Below are 19,802 nucleotides of genomic sequence, written 5' to 3' on the forward strand. Positions count from 1 at the left end.
AGGGTAGATGCAGAGATGAATAAAAGTTTAAAATGCTACATAAATGTGAATTTGTATTGTTGTTGCTAATAATAACTTTGGGATAGGGAGTTAGGATTAGACTTATGATTTCATTGATAGAAGGAAGTCCCAGATGAGGAAACGTCAGCTATGAATATATTGTCTGCAATTTTAGAGTCTTAGAGAATTGCCCAGAATACCACTAAGATAAATGACTTACCTTTGGTTATGGACATTGTGAGTCAGAGATGATACTTTAATGGAGTTGTTCTTGGACTTTGAGATAAGTTTCCAATCCACCATATCATGTTCGCCACTACTGGTAAAACTGAATAAAAAGGCATTAAAAACTGAGTTCTAGATCTGGATCTACCACCTACTGACCAGATGACATTATTATATCACTTGTTTTGGAACACTTTTTTCTTATATGTAAATAAAAGGGTTCAAAATTAAATCTATTAAAGTCCATTCCAATTTTAGCATTTTATAATTTTATTCTATACAAGTCATGCTTTCAAGCAATTTATAATCTGGATTAAAAAGATAACTTGTATACAAATAACGAGGGAGAAATTGCTTTTTGCTTATGGGTTCTGGAAAGAGTTCATCTTAGAAAGAAAATTTGAGTTGGGCCTTGAAGATTGGGCTAGGAATTGGAAAGGTAAAATCTAGGTTGGATTTTTTTTTTTTTTGAGTAAGGTGAATGGAAAGGAAGTCATACCATGCTAGGGAACAGGAAAGCATAGGGGATAGTTAGGGAGTAGTAAATTGTACACATGCTTTGAACTTCTGTTAAAGGTGTGTGTGTGTGTGTGTGTGTGTGTGTGTGTGTGTGTGTGTCTTTATACAATATAAACATATATATTTTTTAAACATTTCATTTTTTCTTCAATTATGTTTTAGAACAATTTTTAATATTCTTTAAAAAAAAAATTGAGTCCCAAATTCCCTTTGTCTTCTCCCTCCTGCCCTCTTGAGCAGGCAGGCAATTTAATATAGATTGTACATGTGCAGTAGTAGTTAGGTGACCAAGTGAATAAAATAGCAGGAGTCAGGAAGATCTGAATTTAAATCTGGCCTCAGACTTTAGGTATTTGTGTGATCCTGGGCAAGTCACTTAATCCTGTTTACTTCAGTTTCCACATCTGTAAAATGAGCTGGAGAAGAAAATGGCAAACCACTCCAGTATTTCTGCCAAGAAAGCTCCAGATGAAGTTCCAAAGAGTTGGAAGCCACTGAAACAACTAAATAATACATGTGCAGTTATGCAAAACATTGCCATATTACCCATGTTGCAAAAGAAAAGACTAGAAAAACCCCAAGAAAAATAAGTATAAAAAAGTGTACTTCAGTCTGCATTCAGACTCCATCAAATCTTTCTCTAGAGTTGTTTTCTAGATAAATCCTTTGGAATTGTCTTCTATCATTGTATTGCTGATAGTATCTAAGTCTTTCGCAGTTGTGCATATTTCAGTGTCACTGTTATTGTGTACAATGTTCTCCAGGTTCTAGTCACTTCATTTTGCATCAGTTCATATGAATCTTGCCAGGTTTTTCTGAAGCCATCCTCTTATTTATTATATACCACAATAATATTCCATCCCAATCATGTCTCACAATTTGTTTTAACTATTCCCCAGTTGATGGAGATACCAACAATTTCCAATTCTTTGTTATCATAAAAAGAGATGCTATAAATAGGTTTGAAAAAAGGAGTCAAAGAGTGCTGAGAAAGTGATTATACTATGGTAATGATTTATAGTTTAGAGAATTTAAGCTTAAGCTAGAGAATTGTCCAATCACTATGACATCATGAATAAAAAATAAAACTTGAAAACTTTAATATTAAGAAAAAGCAAGAATATAATAATACAATCAGGTAACAAAAAGCAAGTATAGAAATGTTCAATGCATCCATAAACTTGTATCACACTGCCCAGTGCATATAGTATTTCTCTCATCCTTGGAGATGAGTAGGTGGGCATTTTTAGAAATCTAGCACAGGGACAGTAGGAAAACTCCTGTACTTGGGTGAACAAAACTGTACTGCAAGTCTTGATGTCTTTGGTTGGTTTAGGAACTGTCACTTGAGCCACTAAGAACCTGCTAGTGGCTGCTGGGGATCTAATTCTGACCAGCAAAATAGATCATGTCATGTGAGAGGACGATAATGATACAAGGCCTAGAGGCAGTTTTGCCTGTTACCTCTGATTTATTTCATCTCTACCCAGAATATATATTTTCTAATCACAGCAAGATGATTATTGTTTTTTTAATTACAGCTTTTAATTTATAAGATATATGCATGAGTAATTTTCCAGCATTGACAATTGCAAAACCTTCTGTTCCAACTTTTCCCCTCCTTCCCCCCACTCACTCCCCCAGATGGCAGGCCTGACCAATACATGTTAAATATGTTAAAGTATAAGTTAAATACAATATATATACATGTCCATACAATTGTTTTGCTGTACAAAAAGAATCAGGCTTTGAAGTAGTGTACAATTAACCTGTGAAGGAAATAAAAAATGCAGGCGGGCAAAATTAGAGGGATTGGGAATTCTATGCAGTGGTTCACAGTCATCTCCCAGAGTTCTTTCGCTGGGTATAGCTGATATAGTTCATTACTGCTCTGTTGGAACTGATTTGGTTCGTCTCATTGTTGAAAATGGTCACATCCATCAGAATTGATCATCATACAGTATTGTTGTTGAAGTATATAATGATCTCCTGGTCCTGCTCATTTCACTCAGCATCATTTCATGTCAATCTCTTCAGGCCTTTCTGAAATTGTCCAGTTGGTCATTTCTTATAAAACAATAATATTCCATAGCATTCATATACCATAATTTATTTAGCCACTCTCCGATTGAGGGGCATCCACTCAGTTTACAGTTTCTAGCCACCACAAAGAGGGCTGCCACAAACATTCTTGCACATATAGGTCCCTTTCCCTTCTTTAACATCTCTTTAGGATATAAACCCAGTAGTAACACTGCTGGGCCAAAGGGTATGCACAGTTTGATAACTTTTTGGGCACAGTTCCAGATTGCTCTCCAGAATGGCTGGATGTATTCACAATTCCACCAACAATGTATCAGTGTCCCAGTTTTCATACATCCCCTCCAACATTCCACATTATCTTTCCCTGATATTCTAGCCAATTTGAGAGATGTGAGGTGGTATCACAGATTTGTCTTAATTTGCTTTTCTCTGATTAATAATGACTTTTCATATGGCTAGAAATAGTTTCAATTTCTTCATCTGAGAATTGTCTGTTCATAACCTTTAACCATTTATCAATTGGAAAATGGCTTGATTTTTTATAAATTAGAGTCAATTCTCTATATATTTTGGAAATGAGGCCTTTATCAGAACCTTTGACTGTAAACATGTTTTCCCAGTTTATTGCTTCCCTTCTAAAGATTATTATTTTTTAAAGAAAAGCATACATTTTTTCTTTTTTTTTCTTTATTAATTTATAATTACAATTTTTTGACAGTTTATATGCATGAGTAATTTTTTAATAACATTATCCCTTGTATTCATTTTTCCAGATTTTCCCCTCCTTCCCTCTACTCCCTCCCCTAGATGACAGGCAATCTCATACATTTTACATGTGTTACAGTATAACCTAGATATAATATATGTGTGTAAATCCAATTTTCTTGTTGCACGTTAAGTATTGGATTCCGAAGGTATAAGTAACCTGGGTAGATAGACAGTAGTGCTAATATTTTACATTCAATTCCCAGTGTTCCTTCTCTGGGTGTAGTTGTTTCTGCCCATCATTGATCAGCTGGAAGTGAGTTGGATCTTCTTTATGTTGAAGATTTCCACTTCCATCAGAATACATCTTCACACAGTATTGTTGTTGAAGGTGTATAGTGATCTTCTGGTTCTGCTCATTTCACTCAGCATCAGTTCATGTAAGTCTCTCCAAGCCATTCATCTTCCAGTTTCTAGCCACTACGAAAAGAGCTGCTACAAACATTTTGGCACATACAGGTCCCTTTCCCCTCTTTAGTATTTCTTTGGGATATAAGCCCAGTAGTAGCACTGCTGGATCAAAGGATATGCACAGTTTGATAACTTTTTGGGTATAGTTCCAGATTGCTCTCCAGAATGGTTGGAGTCTTTCACAACTCCACCAACAATGTATTAGTGTCCCAGTTTTCCCATATCCCTCCAACATTCATCATTATTTGTTCCTGTCATCTTAGCCAATCTGACAGGTGTGTAGTGGTATCTCAGAGTTGTCTTAATTTGCATTTCTCTGATCAGTAGAGATTTGGAACACTTTCATATGAGTGGATATAGTTTCAATTTCATTATCTGAGAATTGTCTGTTCATATCCTTTGACCATTTATCAATTGGAGAATGATTTGATTTCTTATAAATTAGGATCAATTCTCTATATATTTTGGAAATGAGACCTTTATCAGAACCTTTAACTGTAAAAATATTTCCCCAATTTGTTACTTCCCTTCTAATCTTGTTTGCATTAGTATTGTTTGTACAGAAACTTTTTAATTTGGATGTAATCAAAATCTTCTATTTTGTGATCAATAATGATCTCTAGTTCTCCTCTGGTCATAAATTCCTCCTCCACAGGTCTGAGAGGTAAACTATCATCTGTTCCTCTAATCTATTTATGATCTCATTCTTTATGCCTAAATCTTGGACTCATTTTGATCTTATCTTGGTATATGGTGTTAAGTGTGGATCCATATCTAATTTCTGCCATACTAATTTCCAGTTTTCCCAACAGTTTTTTTCAAATAATGAATTTTTATCTCTAATATTGGTATCTTTGGGTTTGTCAAAGACTAGATTGCTATAGATGTACCCTTTTTTGTCCTTTGTATCTAATCTGTTCCACTGATCAACCGGTCTATTTCTTACCCAATACCAAATGGTTTTGGTGACTGCTGCTTTATAATATAACTTTAGATCAGGTATACCTAGACCACCTTCACCTGACTTTTTTTTCATTAATTCCCTTGAAATTCTCGACCTTTTATTCTTCCATATGAACTTTGTTGTTATTTTTTCTGGGTCACTAAAATAGTTTCTTGGAAGTCTGATTGGTATAGCACTAAATAAATAGATTAGTTTGGGGAGTATTGTCATCTTTATTATATTCGCTCAGCCTATCCACGATGTCTTTCCAGTTATTTAAATCTGACTTTATTTTTGTTTCAAGTGCCTTGCAATTTTGCTCATATAATTCTTGACTATTCTTTGGTAGATGGATTCCCAAATACTTTATACTCTCATCATTTGTTTGGAATGGAATTTCTCTTTGTATCTCTTGCTGTTGCAATTTATTGGTGATGTATAAAAATGCTGAGGATTTATGTGGATTTATTTTGTACCCAGCAACTTTGCTAAAGTTGTGAATTATTTCTAATAACTTTTTATTAGAATCTCTGGGGTTTTCTAAGTATACCATCATATCATCTGCAAAGAGTGATAGTTTGATTTCCTCATTTCCTACTCTAATTCCCTGAATCTCTTTCTCGGCTCTTATTGCCGAGGCTAACTTTTCTAATACAATATTGAATAGTAATGGTGATAGTGGGCAACCTTGTTTCACTCCTGATCTTACTGGGAAAGGTTCCAGTTTATTTCCATTATATATTATGCTTACTGATGGTCTTAAATATATGCTCCTGACTATTCTAAGGAATAGTCCATTTATTCCTATACTCTCATGCGTTTTTAGTAGGAATGGATATTGGATTTTATCAAAGAGAAAAGCATACATTTTTTCACAAGCAACATCTGTGTCAGTAAAAATGACTTCCAGGCTCTTATCCTGAATGCCAATGTGGGCCAGAGTGGTTCCTAAAGTCAGCCATTTCTGTTCAGAGAGAGAGATAATGATTACCAAAACATCTTTTAGTTTCTCTAATGTGCTGTGATTCACAGCTGAGGGCGGGAGGGGGAGGGGGGAGAAGACTTTGGAGAGCCGGGCTGCTTTCTTAAAGTGAACCTTTTTTCATGCTTTTCTGGGTTCCACAAGTGTAGGCTTCAACAAGGAACGATTTGTACCTCTTTAACTGCTCCACTTCACTTCTGGTTTTCTTCTCTTGTGTTAGACATATTTTTTCCTCTTCTGCTTTTGAGTTAATAAAGCAGAGACAGATTTTTAATTCACAATGACAGGATCCTGAGAAAGATGTGATAAGTGTAGTGACATAGAATTTGCTATAATCTAGAGAATTGCAGAGTTCCTTGGTTAACTGAGCAGTGGAGACCAGCCTTGACCGGCTTGTCACTCAATATGATTAAACAAAACATAATTAAACGGAAAAGGAAGGCTCATACAGCAAAACTCCTCAGGTTGGCTTTCTGGACAGTGTAGTCATGCTCAGCCAGTCCTTTCAGATTGGAACTTCTTACCCTAAAGCAGCAGCCTGCCATTCCTCCTCTGAGCCTCTCAGAGGTTTCATCTCCCAAACTGTAGGTGGAGCTAGAAGGCAGTTCCTCACACTGCAGCCTGCTTTGGCTGTTGTCCAGTGAGCTTCCCAGCATGCTCCAGTCTTGGCTCCGGTCAGCCTGTAAAACAGTAGCTCTGAACCAGTCAGCAGGCTCCCACAAAACCAGGTGAAGTTTTTCTGAAATCTGATTTTGTTGATGCCTTAATTCACACTTTTTGCAGCTGACTTTTTCACTTGTCTTATATCAGAGACTCCTGGTGATTAATGACTACACTTTCTCTTATGAGGCAAAACTCACAAAATCCCACCTTTTTGTCAGACAAACCAACAGTAATCTTTCCATAGTCTACAGTTACTTGATTTACCTTTATTTCACGAATAATGTCTGGAGACACTTGGGCCTGTGTGACTTGCTCCAGGGTCACACAGCTAGTAGATGTCTGAGGTCAAATTTGAATTCAGCTCCTCCTGCCTTCTGGACCAAGGGCTCTTTTTGCTGCCCTACGTGGCTGCCCCATCTTCTGATACTTTAAAGAAACTGTGTCTTACAGCCTCAGCCATTTCTTTACCCTCAAGCTAGTCCTGGGTATATTTTTCCAAGGGGCAATTCTCTATACAATCTGTACCTCTTCACATTTTTATTGGAGTGAATTTGATTAGTTTTTCTAACACAATAATTTTTTTTCTGCCCCCTTCCCTAACCAAACTGTTTTGCAGTGGTTTATATTCCTTAAACTTTTTTGTGATATTGACCCCTTTGGTACTCTGGTGAAATCTATGGCCTTATCAGGATGTTTTAAATTGCACATAATAAAATACATAAGATTACAAAAGAATCCAATTACTTTAAAATACATTTTTTTTAAAAGACCAAGTCCAAGAACCTTTGTTTTTACAAGTTGGTTTCAGTCTTTTTTTTTTTTTTTTTTTTTTTAATTTAAACAAAATTCCTTTTATGCAACTTTCAGCAAGCAAACTGTTTATGGATTTATTTATTTATTTTTTTTACTGTAAGGATTGTTTTATTTGTATTTCCTTACCTACTAGCACAATACTTGGAACACCCAATGTTTTAATCTTTATTTTTGGAGATCATGATGTATAATAATAATTTTTAGCTATTTTATTGTCAAAAAGAGTTTTTCCTTTGGGCATTAGGGAGGAGCATGGTATCATTTAAAGTCCTACATGGTTCCCCAGTGCAGCGATCCAGTCTGCTTTTCTCCTCTTTAATTCTTGGTTTTAGCTATTATGTGTATTCCTTAATTGGCAGCTAATCTATGAATGAGTTAATTACTATTTCATAGCATTAGTTATTTTTGACAACTGTAGTTATGGGCTTTATTCATTGGGTGGAAGTTGCGCATTTTTCTTTGCATTCTTAGAATTACATAATTAAAGTTTTAGAATGAAAAGAAACCTTGGCCATTATCTGGTTAGTTGTTTCATAAATCTTGTCATAGTATTTGTACTATGGTAAAATTACATTTGTTTTAACTGAACTTGTAGCTAACTGAGACAGTTTGAAACCTAAGAGAAGCCTGGATTAAGAATCAGAGTACAAGCAAAACAACTGTTTGGACATGTTGTGTATTTAATTTATACTTTAACATATTTAGCATGTATTGGTCAACCTGCCATGGCGGGGGGGGGGGGGGGGGGGGGGGGGGGCGGGGGGGGAAGGGGGAAAATTTAGAACAAAAGGTTTGGCAATTGTCAGTGCTGTAAAATTACCCATGCATATATCTGGTAAATAAAAACTATTAAAAGAAAAAAAAAAAGAATCAGTACAAGCCTAGATATACTCATATGACCCTAGGCCAGTCAATTACCCTCTGGGCTTCTCTAAAATGAAGGGTTTGTACCAGATGCCCTCTAAGCTTCTTTCCAACTCCAAGTCTATGAGCTCACTGTGAGTAGGTAATTTGCTTATTACTGTGTTGTCTATATTTCCACCCCTATTAGTTGTATGATTTGCCTCTGATTAGGATCCTATAGGTAACATTAATTCATTGCTGCAAAAAGAGGTTTCATTAAACCCATAAACTTTTAAAAAAACAAACTATTTCCTACTTTTGTAATATTTAAAGGCTTTAGCTTGATTTTAGAACCATGAGTCAGAAGAAACCGAAGGGAAAATGGCTAGTAAGAGTACCCTTAGCCAGGGATGGACAATGTCTAGCCTGCAAAATTTTTAGCTAAGGTAACTGCAGGCAAAAATGACCTCCCATTGATTGAATTCTATAAGTTGGCAATTTTGTATGACCTGAAAGTGATGTTATCAATATATCAATATCAATGGCCATTGGCAGAAAAAAGGTTCTTCACTTCTGCACTAGGCATAGATAATATCATTTCACAATTTAAATTTACATGTAACCTCAAATTTTTGTTTAGAGAATATATTGAGTGATAGATATGCTAGTGTTTGATAGATTGGTAGTTGTTTAGAATATTCATAAAACAATTGCTTACAGAAAGATTATATGTTATAGTATAACTTTTTTTTTTTTAAGTCTTATACTTTACTAGCCAGCCCCTACAGAAAAGAGTAGAATATCACAATAATGTATTCCCAAAGTTCATCTATCACTAGCAAGTTTTTGTTGAGTGTTTTGTACTGTTTTAGTCTTTGTGGAAAGGCAAAGAAATATTATATAGAGCTCTACTTTTTAATAGATCTAGGGTCTAAAAAGTCTTACCCAATACTCTGGCTTTTGATAATATAGAAGGGTTTGGGTAGGTTATCTAAGGATTATTGTGAGTTGGTTCATTTTTAATTGTTTTCAACAAATTGATGATTTAATGATAATAAAAATAAAGTAGATAATGAAAATTCCTGAACAATTGAAAAAATTCATTTTAGCTAACAGCTAATGCCAATTTGACTCAATCCAACCAGTATTTAATAAATTATACTTTTTACAGAGTATTGCTTTAATTGTTGGGGGAGATGTAAAATTTTGATAAAAATATGGTTCCACTTACAGAAGCTTATAATCTAGTAGAATATCAATCATTACACAAATAGCATGACTACAAAATAATAAATGTTAAGTGCATTACAGAGTTGTAAAGCAAAGCATTTTGTGAAGTCCTAATGAAAAATATTATGGTTGAAAAAAATTATATAAGAGGTGACTTGGGTTGGGCTTTAAAAGATGGGGAGTAAACCATAAGCCAGGAATCCTTAGATTTGTTATGTCATGGAACTCCTTTGTCACTGCTAAAAGCTATGGATCCCTTTTGAGAATGTTTATAGAAAATGAATGCATTGTAATTGTAATGACTGGATTTGGTTCTAAAAAGAAATAAAAATTGCATCTACCTTTCTTTGCAAAAGGAAGAAACAATAGACATGTAACATTGCATATCCTGGCAGCCAGGATTAGTTTTTATAGAAGTATTTATTCAGAGATCAGAGATCTAGAACTGTGAGAGATCTCAGAGGTCATCTAATTTAACCCCCTATATTTTTAAGAAGACAGAAATTTAATAAGGGGAAAATATAAATATGTGTGTATATGTACATATTTGTGTTTGTATATATGTGTATGTATACATATATATAACAATACCAGTAGTATTATAACAATAAAAGACAAAGTCAGCTATCTTCACTTTTCCATATCTCAGCTTTCTTGAAGTGTTGGGAAAGTGATGCTTTAGATATCAAATGGTCAAAAGATTAGTACCTGGGACAAGGAGGAAAAGGAGTAGGGCAAACCACAAACTGGATAATTAGCTGTTGGGTAACTGAGATTTGGTAGTTTTTGCTTGCTGAGTTAGTGATAACTAATTAAATGTACCTTTTTCCCCCCCCCTTATTGCTCTCAGTGAGACGATCTAAGCGGACACAACTCACAGCCCTTGACTGCCGACACTTGGCCCAGAGCAGAGAAGGCTCATTTTCTCTGACTCAGCCTTTAAGTCAAAGGTGGACAAGCAGAGATCCGAACTGGAGACTCTGTCCTAAATCCGAGAAAAGAAACAGAGGTATGTTTATACATTAATAACTACAAGACCATGTAAGAGAAATATAGTTCCATTTCACTGTGACAGAAAACATCATGTTTTGATCATTCTTCCAGGCTGAAAATCTAGAATACTCTTTGCTTTTACTTGGCCTTAAAGTAAACAAACAAATAAATAAGTGAAAACTTTGTCATAGCAAATACCTAAGTTCAGGAATTTACAGGAAATTATTATTCAAGAAGCTGATTCAAGGATTTTATGATTAGGCAATACAGCAAGCAGACAAAGTATATGCACATATTCTGTAGTGATATAAACAAACAGGTTTGTCAGGAGGATGTAAGAAACTCATTTAGTATGAAGATGAGGAGGGATACATGTTAGGGAGGAAACATGCTCAAAGTTGGGATTCAGATGGTAAAATTATAAATGCTAAAAATAGACTTGGTTGGGATCAGGTATTTTGTGTCAGATGTGAGGTGGCTTTCCTAATCTGACTCAGATGTGGTGGAGAGTTCTCAGGTTCTCAAGGTAGAGAGTTCCTTTATTGGCATCAAGACTACTTGGTCTAAGTGACTCCATATTGGAATCCTATCATTATAACTATAACATTAAATTATATAAAGTTTACAGTTATCACTCTTTCATCTCCTTTATCTGCCAGGCCATCAGGTATCACCCATCCTTCCAAAATGTTTTTTTTTTTTTGTTGTTGTTGTTGTTCATATAGCAACTTAATTTAATTTAGGTTATAGGTGATATAGGTCTGTATCACCTTATAGTTAGCCTGTTGTGATAACCTCCCAAATGTTATCAACAGCCTTTTTAATTTCACTGTTTCTGTCTTTTCTGTATGTTGGAACCAGATTAATCTTCCTTTTAAAAAATTTCATCATGTTTCATTGTTTGAGAATCATCCCTCATCCTGGCAATAACAACTTGGCTGTATTCATTCATACGACTTTGAGATTCTACTAGTCTCAAACATGTGGCATAATGGAAAGACAATTGGGTTTTAATCTTATCTCTTCTATACTTTGTGATCTTGGTCAAGTCCTCCTTTGATTCTAAATTTTTTCCTCTGTTAATAACAAGTATAATGTTGAAACAGCAGTGCAGTGGAGAGAGCACTGGAGTAGGAACCAGTAAGACTTGAGTTCAAATCCAGCCTCAGATACATACTCGCTTTTTGCTTTTGAGCAAGTCATTTAATGTTTGGCTCAGTTTATTGATCCGTAAAATGGGGATAATTACATATATTTCAGGGTTATGGGGATCAAATGAGATAATGTAAGCTCTTTGCTAACTTCAGAGCACTATAAAATGCTAGCTATTATGATTAGTCAGTTAGTCAGTAAGCACTTTTTAAGTGCCTATTATGTCCCAGGCACAATGCTAAGCCCTGGGGATTAAAAAAAAAAGGCAAAAGACAGTCCCTGCCTTTAAGAAGCTCCCAGTCTGAAGGGGGAAATAATATGAAATCAACTGTGTACAGTTGACATATGTAGTCTCAGAGAAAAAGTCCTATAGAGATGGAAGTTTAGCTGGATCTAAAAGGAAGCTAGAAAAGACGGGAGGGAGAGGACTTTTTTTCAGCTTTTGTGTCCTCAGCATATTAAGAGAAGACCCTTTGCTCCAGCCAAGTTGCTATCCATTATCCTTTGAATGTGCCCAAATCCTTTATGCTTTTGTTTATATTGTTGTTCTGGAATGCTTTCCTTCCTTGTCCATCAGTCTGATTTTGCCCCTTATAAGAACTAGTCCAAGGTCCATCTCCTTAGTGAAGTTTTCTTTCCTACATTGGTCTTTCCCTAAATGGACATAATTGCTGTCTGAGCTTTATAAGAAAGAAATTTACATTTATACATTCCTTAAAGTTTCAGGCACTTTTTTAATGTACATTATCTTAGAGGCTTAGTACAATATGGTGTATAAGGAGCTGAAGCCAGGAGAAGATATCAGTCCTTCCTAATCTGTGTTCTTAATAGTGTGGTTGGCAACTGTGTAAGACTCCTCCAGAGAATGTGCTAATTTCATTGGTAGAAGAGATTTTCTTATACCAATGAAATCATAGGTTCAATCTCAGTTCTGTTTTCTCATTTTTATATAAATCCTATGGTAATGAAACTGAGGTTCAAAGAAATTAAATGATTTATCTGTAAACTCACAGTTAAACTCAAGTGTAATTTTAAAATTCTTTATATAATTCTCTCTCTTAAGCTATATTAGTAATTCCTCATGGAAAAGGACCGTGTTAGTACACACATATATAGACATATACATGATACACACATGCATTGACTAAGTGGAAGAAAATATTAATTAGTTTTGACTAGTTATACATCAGTTCTAAACCTCATTTTTTAAAGACAGTTTTGATTGACTTAGTAATTATTCTTCTTAGTATAGAGCTTTAATTTAATCATTCCCTAGATCACATTTAAAGACCATTATATATTAGGATGTCTATTTGCCTTCCCCAGAAAGAGCAATTAAAATTTCATTGATCTAATATCTTTTGTTTTTGTAGCACAGTAATGAAAGAAGTAAAAACTCACTTCAGCCAAACTAACCAATACAACAGCTTTCTCTGAATGATATTTACAGGTGATAATCCACACTTACTGTCTCCTCACTCTGCATTGAAAGGAGAGAAAAGTGTATTTTCTCACCTCCTTTCCAGGGCTGAGATTAGTTAATATCGTTGTGCAGTATACAATGTCATTTTCTTCTTTTTATTTACATTGTTAATATTACACATGTAATTTTCCTTTTTTTTTTTTTTAAACTTTTTTCTGCTTTAGTTTTTAAATTTTTCCTGTTCCTTTGACTTGCTCATATTTATTTCTTACAGTACAATAATATTTAATTTGTTTAGTCTTCTCTAGTTGGTAAATACTAATTTTATTCTTATGTTTCTACTACCACAAAGTTAAATTTTATGCAAAAAGGAAGAGGTCATGGGGGATATATATTAAATTTTTTTCCCTCTGATCTTCTAGAGATAGTGAAATCTTTGGGATAGAATATAAATGTTTAGTCAAAGAGTAAGGATATTTGTTTCAGCAGTTTAAAGAAGAGACATGGTATCTTGAAAAAATTTTAGGCTTATTATTTTTTTAATCATTAAAAATTCCTTAAAAGAGACAACTCATCATCTTGAAATCTAGTTAAGTTGTATAACTCTTATTTCATGGTGAATATTTTAAAAGATATCTTTGGTTGGAGGATATCCGCATGGTTGGAATTAGAAAAAAATATACACTTTAAAAAATTACTAATTTAGCAGTAGAGAGAAAAAAATTCCAATGGCCCTTGATGGTCTTCATTACATTTTTTTTGGTGTGTGTTTTAGTATTTGTTTTAAACAAAATCTACTTTCTCACCATATAGTCAACAAAACCCACTTTACTTCTGTATTCTGAGCCCATTATCTCCCTATCATGAGACTGATAAGATAGTGTTTTGAGACCCTGCTTGCTGCACTAATTGCACTGTCCTCTAGAATAAGGCAGTAAGTACCCCCCAGGGTACAGGTTCTCCTGTTGAGCTTTTCTTTCTACAGTGGGGCTTGTAGAACATGTCCCCGGTGTAGATGTGGTGATCAATAGAATAAGTTCTTTTCTGGATACCCAGCCTTTGTCTAAGGAAAGGCTGGCCGGCCAATCAGAGGGGCTGGGGAAACAACTCTGTAATGAGTCAGAGCACAAGTAAGACAACCGGAGTGGTTCAGGACAAACTCTTGTTGAAAGCAGAGGGGAAAGAGAAAGAAAGGAGAGAGACTCTGACACACAGCGCAGCTATGCTCACTGTCATGTATGAGGGCTCCATCAGGAGCATGGAGGCTGTTCCCCTTGGATTTCTATTCTGTGCTCAGGCTGAATCTGGCTTTTAATTTCCTTCTCCCCCCTGCCCCCCTCAACCCATTTCTCTCCTGTTTTCTCAAATGAAATGTATTTCTGTGTCCAATTCTGTTTTACTATCAGTTTTACTTCTCTTCTCCATTTGTTCTTCCTCCTTGTTGGTGCAAGGGACATAATTTTGGGACATAATTTTTTTTTTTTTAACTTTTCTTTTTTCCTCCTCTCTCCACCCCTCTCACTTCCAAATATTTCTCTTTTAATCTCTTTTTTTTTTTTTTTTTTTTCCATAACATCAAGACATAACATAACTATTCCTAGGCCTCGTCTAATTGGACTCCCTCTTTGGTTCCTTATAACGAATGGATTTAGGCCACATGAATTATCTCCCCCATTTTTGAATGTAGATATATATTTTTTTATTGTACATAAATGTAATTAATGGAATATTGTTGTGCTATAAGAAATGATATAAAAAAGTATGAATTAATACAGAGTGAATAAGCAAAATCAGGAAAATAACATGCATGACAAAAACAATGTAAGTGGAGCCAAGCATAATAGTATCTCAGCAATCACTATTTTTTTTTTACTCTTTTTTTAAAATTTCCTTTTATAATTATAACTTTTTTTTTTGACAGTACATGTGCATAGATAATTTTTTTTACAACATTATCCCTTGTACTCCCTTCTGTTCAGAATTTTTCCCCTCCTTCCCTCCACCCCCTCCCCTAGATGGCAGGCATTCCCATACATATTAAATATCTTATAGTATATCCTAGGTACAATACATATATATATACACACACACACACACACACACACAGAACCAAATTTTGTTGTTGTTGTTGTTGTTGTTGTTGTTGTTGCAAAGGAAGAATTGGATTCAGAAGGTAAAAATAATCTGGGGAGAAAAACAAACAAACAAAAAAAATGCTCACAGTTTACACTCATTTCCCAGTGTTCCTTTTCTGGGTGTAGCTGATTCTATCCATCATTGATCAATTGGAATTGGATTAGCTCTTCCCTATGTTGAAGATGTCCTGAATGTAGATATTTAATGCTTGTTTAGTCCTTTATCATTTGTTTACCTTTTTTTATGTTTTTCTTCACTCTTATGTTTGAACTTCAACACAGTTCTGGTCTTTTTAATTAGGAATCTTAGAAGTCTTCTACTTTAAAGTCCTTTCGCCCCCACTCCCCCTTGTAGTATTATACTCGGTTTTTCTGGATAAATAATTTTTGTCTTTAAGCCTATATATATCCTTTGCTTTCTGGAATATGATGTTCTAAGTTCTCTGACCTTTATGTGGTGGCTACTAAGTCAAATGGGATCTGACTTGTCCCTCAGTTCTTGAATTCTTTCTGGATGCTTGTACTATTTTTTATTTGACTCAAACTCTGGATTTTGGCTGTGATATTCCTAGGAATATTTCTTTTATTCCCATTTTTTTTCTTTTTTAATGTTTTATTTGTTCCCAATTACATATGAAAACAATTTCTAACATTTAAAAAAAAAATTGAGTTCCAAATTGTCTCCCTTCTTTTTGCCTTTCCCTTGAGAAGGCAAACAATATATTAATTATATATGTCATACAAAACATTTCCCTATTAGCCATATTGAAAAAAAAGCAAGGAAAATAAAGTAAGAAAAGTATGTTTCATTCTCTTGGAGATGACAATGAATCAGTACATAGAATTCCCATTCCCTCTATTTTTGTCCACCTGCATTTTTTATTTCCTTCACAGGCTAATTGTACACTATTTCAAAGTCCCATTCGTTTTGTACAGCAAAACAATTGTTTGGACATGTATACATATATTGTATTTAAGTTACTCTAGCATATTTGATATGTATTGGTCAACCTGCCATCTGCGGGGGCGCAGGGGGGGAGGGGAAAAATTGGAACAGAAGGTTTGGTAATTGTCAGTGCTGTAAAATTACCCATGGAAATATCTGGTAAATAAAAACTATAATTAAAAAAAAATTTCTCCTTCATGTATACCTTAAATGTCTCCTCCTTAAAGATTGTCTCATTTTTATCTTTGTATCCTCAGGATCTAGGAGAGTATCTGGCACATAAACATTTTATTGACTATTTGACTGACTTAAAAATGATTATTTGTTGACTGACTAGATCTGTTTGCATCTCAAAATATGTCCACCTGTACCTAAAGTCCATATAGCCATTTACCATATAAATGACATATAGATTTAATGTTCTCCAGTCATTTCTAATCTATCCTCTAATCCTCTCCATTAACATGGAAAATTAGTAATTAATTTGTTTGTGTAGTTAAAAAGTATTAAATAACTGTAGATGTTCTAGAAATGGAATGATAAGTCATTCATTTAGTTTCTTTTTTTCCTTGGTTTCTCCACGCAGCACAGGGATTTCCAAGACGAGTGACTGATTTCTTTCCAGTTAGTCATCGATCATGCACCAGTGACATGGCGGAAAGTGGCTCCACTGATGAAAACAATGCTGCTGCTGATGAAATGGCCTTTGCTTGTGCTTTGCCGCAAGAGGATGAAAGGGAATCTAACGTAACCCCTTTGGGATCTGTTGTGACTTCTAGGAAGCGATGTCTTTCCTTTGACCAGGAAGGAAACCAAGTCACAGGAAGAGACCATTGTGGTGGTGTGGCGAAGAAAAACCTCAAGGACCAATCCACAGCTCCTGGGGAAATGAAATGGGAAATGAATTGTTTATTCCAGGTCCCAATAAATCCTGGACAGATTAAGCAAGAAGATGAGGAAAATGACCCTGAACCTGACCCTTATTATGGGCTTCTTGGAAAGTTGCCCTGTCAGGAGCCCCAGAGCCACATTTGTAGTCTTCCCAGTGAAGTCCTGAGACACATCTTTGGTTTCATCCCGATGGATGATCTCTATAAGAACCTGAGCCTAGTGTGCCACCTTTGGAGAGAGATTATCAGTGACCCCCTGGTAAGTTCCTGGAGACTTGAAATGAATGAAACTGTGTTTATCTTTAAAAAGCACACACTAGAGTCTCACCAGAAAACTTTTTCCATTTGTTGCTTTTCAGGGAAGACCCTTGGACCTCAAATTTATGCTTTTCTTTTTCATTATTGGAGTGACCTGGTCCCTATTTGGGGGCTATTTCTTGAAATGGATGCCAGGAAGGGCAACCCATACTCTCCATAAAAGTTTTGTAGATAATACTGTGTGATAAACCATATCAGTTTTAAACAGTTGATCTTGACTAATATGGAATTTCTTACATTAGTATTAGATTTCTATCTTGTGACTTTTTATTCTGTTCTAATAACTTGATTAAATTTGCCTGGCCTCTGACAAAGACTTGTAACAGATTTTGCTGAATTTATATCTTTTGCATGCTAGCTTATAGGGAGACAAGATGGATAGAAGTGAACTTGATGAAATTGTTTCAAAGCACAAAGGATTTGAAGGAAATTAGCTTAGATTTAGAACTCTCGAAGAAATAGGACTTTTGCCATCTTTGCATTTTTGTCTTTTTGGAGCTTTTTCTGGCTCAGAATACATGCATTATTTTATATTATGTTTCCCTGACTCCCTGAATCTGGTACTTCTTTCAATTGATGTGAATTATTTAATTGATCAGGAAAGAAGTGATCTTTTGAGATACTCTTCATTCATCTCTGACTTTTGAGAGGATGTCTCTGCTTTTCACTTACCTCTTAAATTATAGCCTACAACTAACACTTTCTGTCTTCTGATAGCTATTTTCATGGATGAAAATAACAAAACTATATTTGGCTAATGTGGAAATAAATTTTGTATATCTTCATATGTTTAATGGATATCATATTTCTTAACTTCTGAATGGGTAGGGAGTAGAGAAAGGGAGAGAATTTGGAACCAAATATAAAATAACAATGCCTTGTTTCACATTGTTTTTGCTTTCAGAAACTTTCATGTCTCATTTTGTTTTTGTTGGTAGTCCCAGAAGCCTTAGGTTCATTTCTCCATTTTACAAATGGAAAAATTGAGGTAATGAGAATACAGTGAAGATTATATAGGAATACCAGAGTTAGAATTAGGACTTCTGATTTTTTAGTAATAGGGAAGTCATTCTCTACTTATGGTTTAAGTTGTAGGTTATCTTATTGATATCCCAAGTCTCTTGTTATCTTTAAATTCCTTATCTCACAGTTTATTCCTTGGAAAAAATTGTACCATCGTTACTTGATGAATGAGGCAGAAGCTGTCAGTGAAGTGGAAAATATTCTTTTGAACTATGCCATATCGAAAGAGGAGAACCTGTGTGTGCTGAACCTAATACGGTGAGTTACTTAGCTATGTCAGGGGAAAATGGGATCTTGGACTAATTTATTCTCCTACAAAGTTAAACCAACAAAATGCAGAAAGTCTTAAAACCATACTCTCTTCTTCTATCCCCTTTCCTTTTAGGCTATATATTACAAAGTATATTTGGAGAGTACTTTAGTCTGAAGTCCTTTTCAGAATTACTTAATTGCCTGACTGAAAAAAATCTTGCCATTACTTAGTCATTGTCCTAGCCAGAAAAACTTTTTTGAAGGGCCACCCTTAATTTTTCCAACCCATTTCTAAAACTAATTCAGAATTCAAGAAGGTTCTCTCTTTACTCTGAAGATAGGATTAGGGTAGTGACTCTAAGAGGGACTCTTGCTTAATTCACTGGAGAATAGTACCCTTTTTTCTATGTGCCTGGATTAGGGTAATGATCAAACTGAGGAAATGAAGAAGTCTTCAATTCAAATCAAAGTATCTCTTCAGTTTCACTTCTCTTCAGAATGAAAGAAGAATACTTTTGAGAGATTAATTAAAGAGGGTTTTAGGAAAATGATTGTCTCCGATATGTCAAAAGTTGTGGCAATTGTTCTTTTTATGGAAACAAAATGTTGAGAGAACTTTTATCTAAGCTCTGTAACTATGCTTCATCTTATTGTAGAGTTTTGTTTCTGAGAATATTATATTAACAACTTCAGAATGTCTTTTATGAGAAGGTTTGTAAGGGCAGATTAGATTTCTATCCCTTTGACTTTTTCTAAGCAGAAGTGTTTGAAATGAGCATAATTTAATTACTAAAATGTTTCTGATAGTTTTGTATTTATTTCACAGGTATTTATGATTGAATCTTTTATTAATTCTTTTTTTTTTTTTTTTTTTTTTTTTTGGCTATCCTACAGATACACAGTTGGTACCAAATATGTTCAGCATGTCAATCTTGAGGAGGCCAGGTGTTGCCTGAAAGATCATCCTCTCTTTCCTCAGGCAGAGGCGTGCCTTTGTCAAAAGATGCTTGATTTGTATAGTGCTCCTGGGGTATGTAAAGGGACTTTGGGGAGTTATAGGCAAAGATGGCATTGCTTTCTCTGAAAGAGAAGAACATCTGTTGTGGAATGAGTTCTGTTTAAAACTACTTTGTGTTTTTATAGAATCTTGGTTTCCCTTTATTTGATTATTTTTTGATACTGTAATCTAACAGTTGGTTTTCTCTGTGCCCCAGTAAAGCAATGTGAGATCAT

General features: G+C 34.8%; 1 protein-coding gene across 5 annotated transcripts in view; it reads left to right on the forward strand.

Annotated features, from left to right (window-relative positions):
* Positions 1-19,802, forward strand: part of FBH1 (F-box DNA helicase 1) — an 83,373-nt gene that overhangs the window by 5,641 nt on the left and 57,930 nt on the right. For 3 of the 5 annotated variants that reach the window (XM_074269433.1, XM_074269430.1, XM_074269431.1), the window contains exons 2-5: positions 10,288-10,446; positions 16,673-17,235; positions 18,445-18,575; positions 19,464-19,599. In XM_074269433.1, coding sequence (XP_074125534.1) covers positions 16,738-17,235; positions 18,445-18,575; positions 19,464-19,599 — 765 coding nt within the window. In that variant the 5' untranslated portion in view covers positions 10,288-10,446; positions 16,673-16,737. The remainder of the gene's footprint in view (positions 1-10,287; positions 10,447-16,672; positions 17,236-18,444; positions 18,576-19,463; positions 19,600-19,802) is intronic. The other 2 variants (XM_074269434.1, XM_074269432.1) reach the window with 1 other exon arrangement.

Source organism: Sminthopsis crassicaudata, chromosome 5 (assembly GCF_048593235.1).
Source record: "Sminthopsis crassicaudata isolate SCR6 chromosome 5, ASM4859323v1, whole genome shotgun sequence".
NCBI lineage: Eukaryota > Metazoa > Chordata > Mammalia > Dasyuromorphia > Dasyuridae > Sminthopsis > Sminthopsis crassicaudata.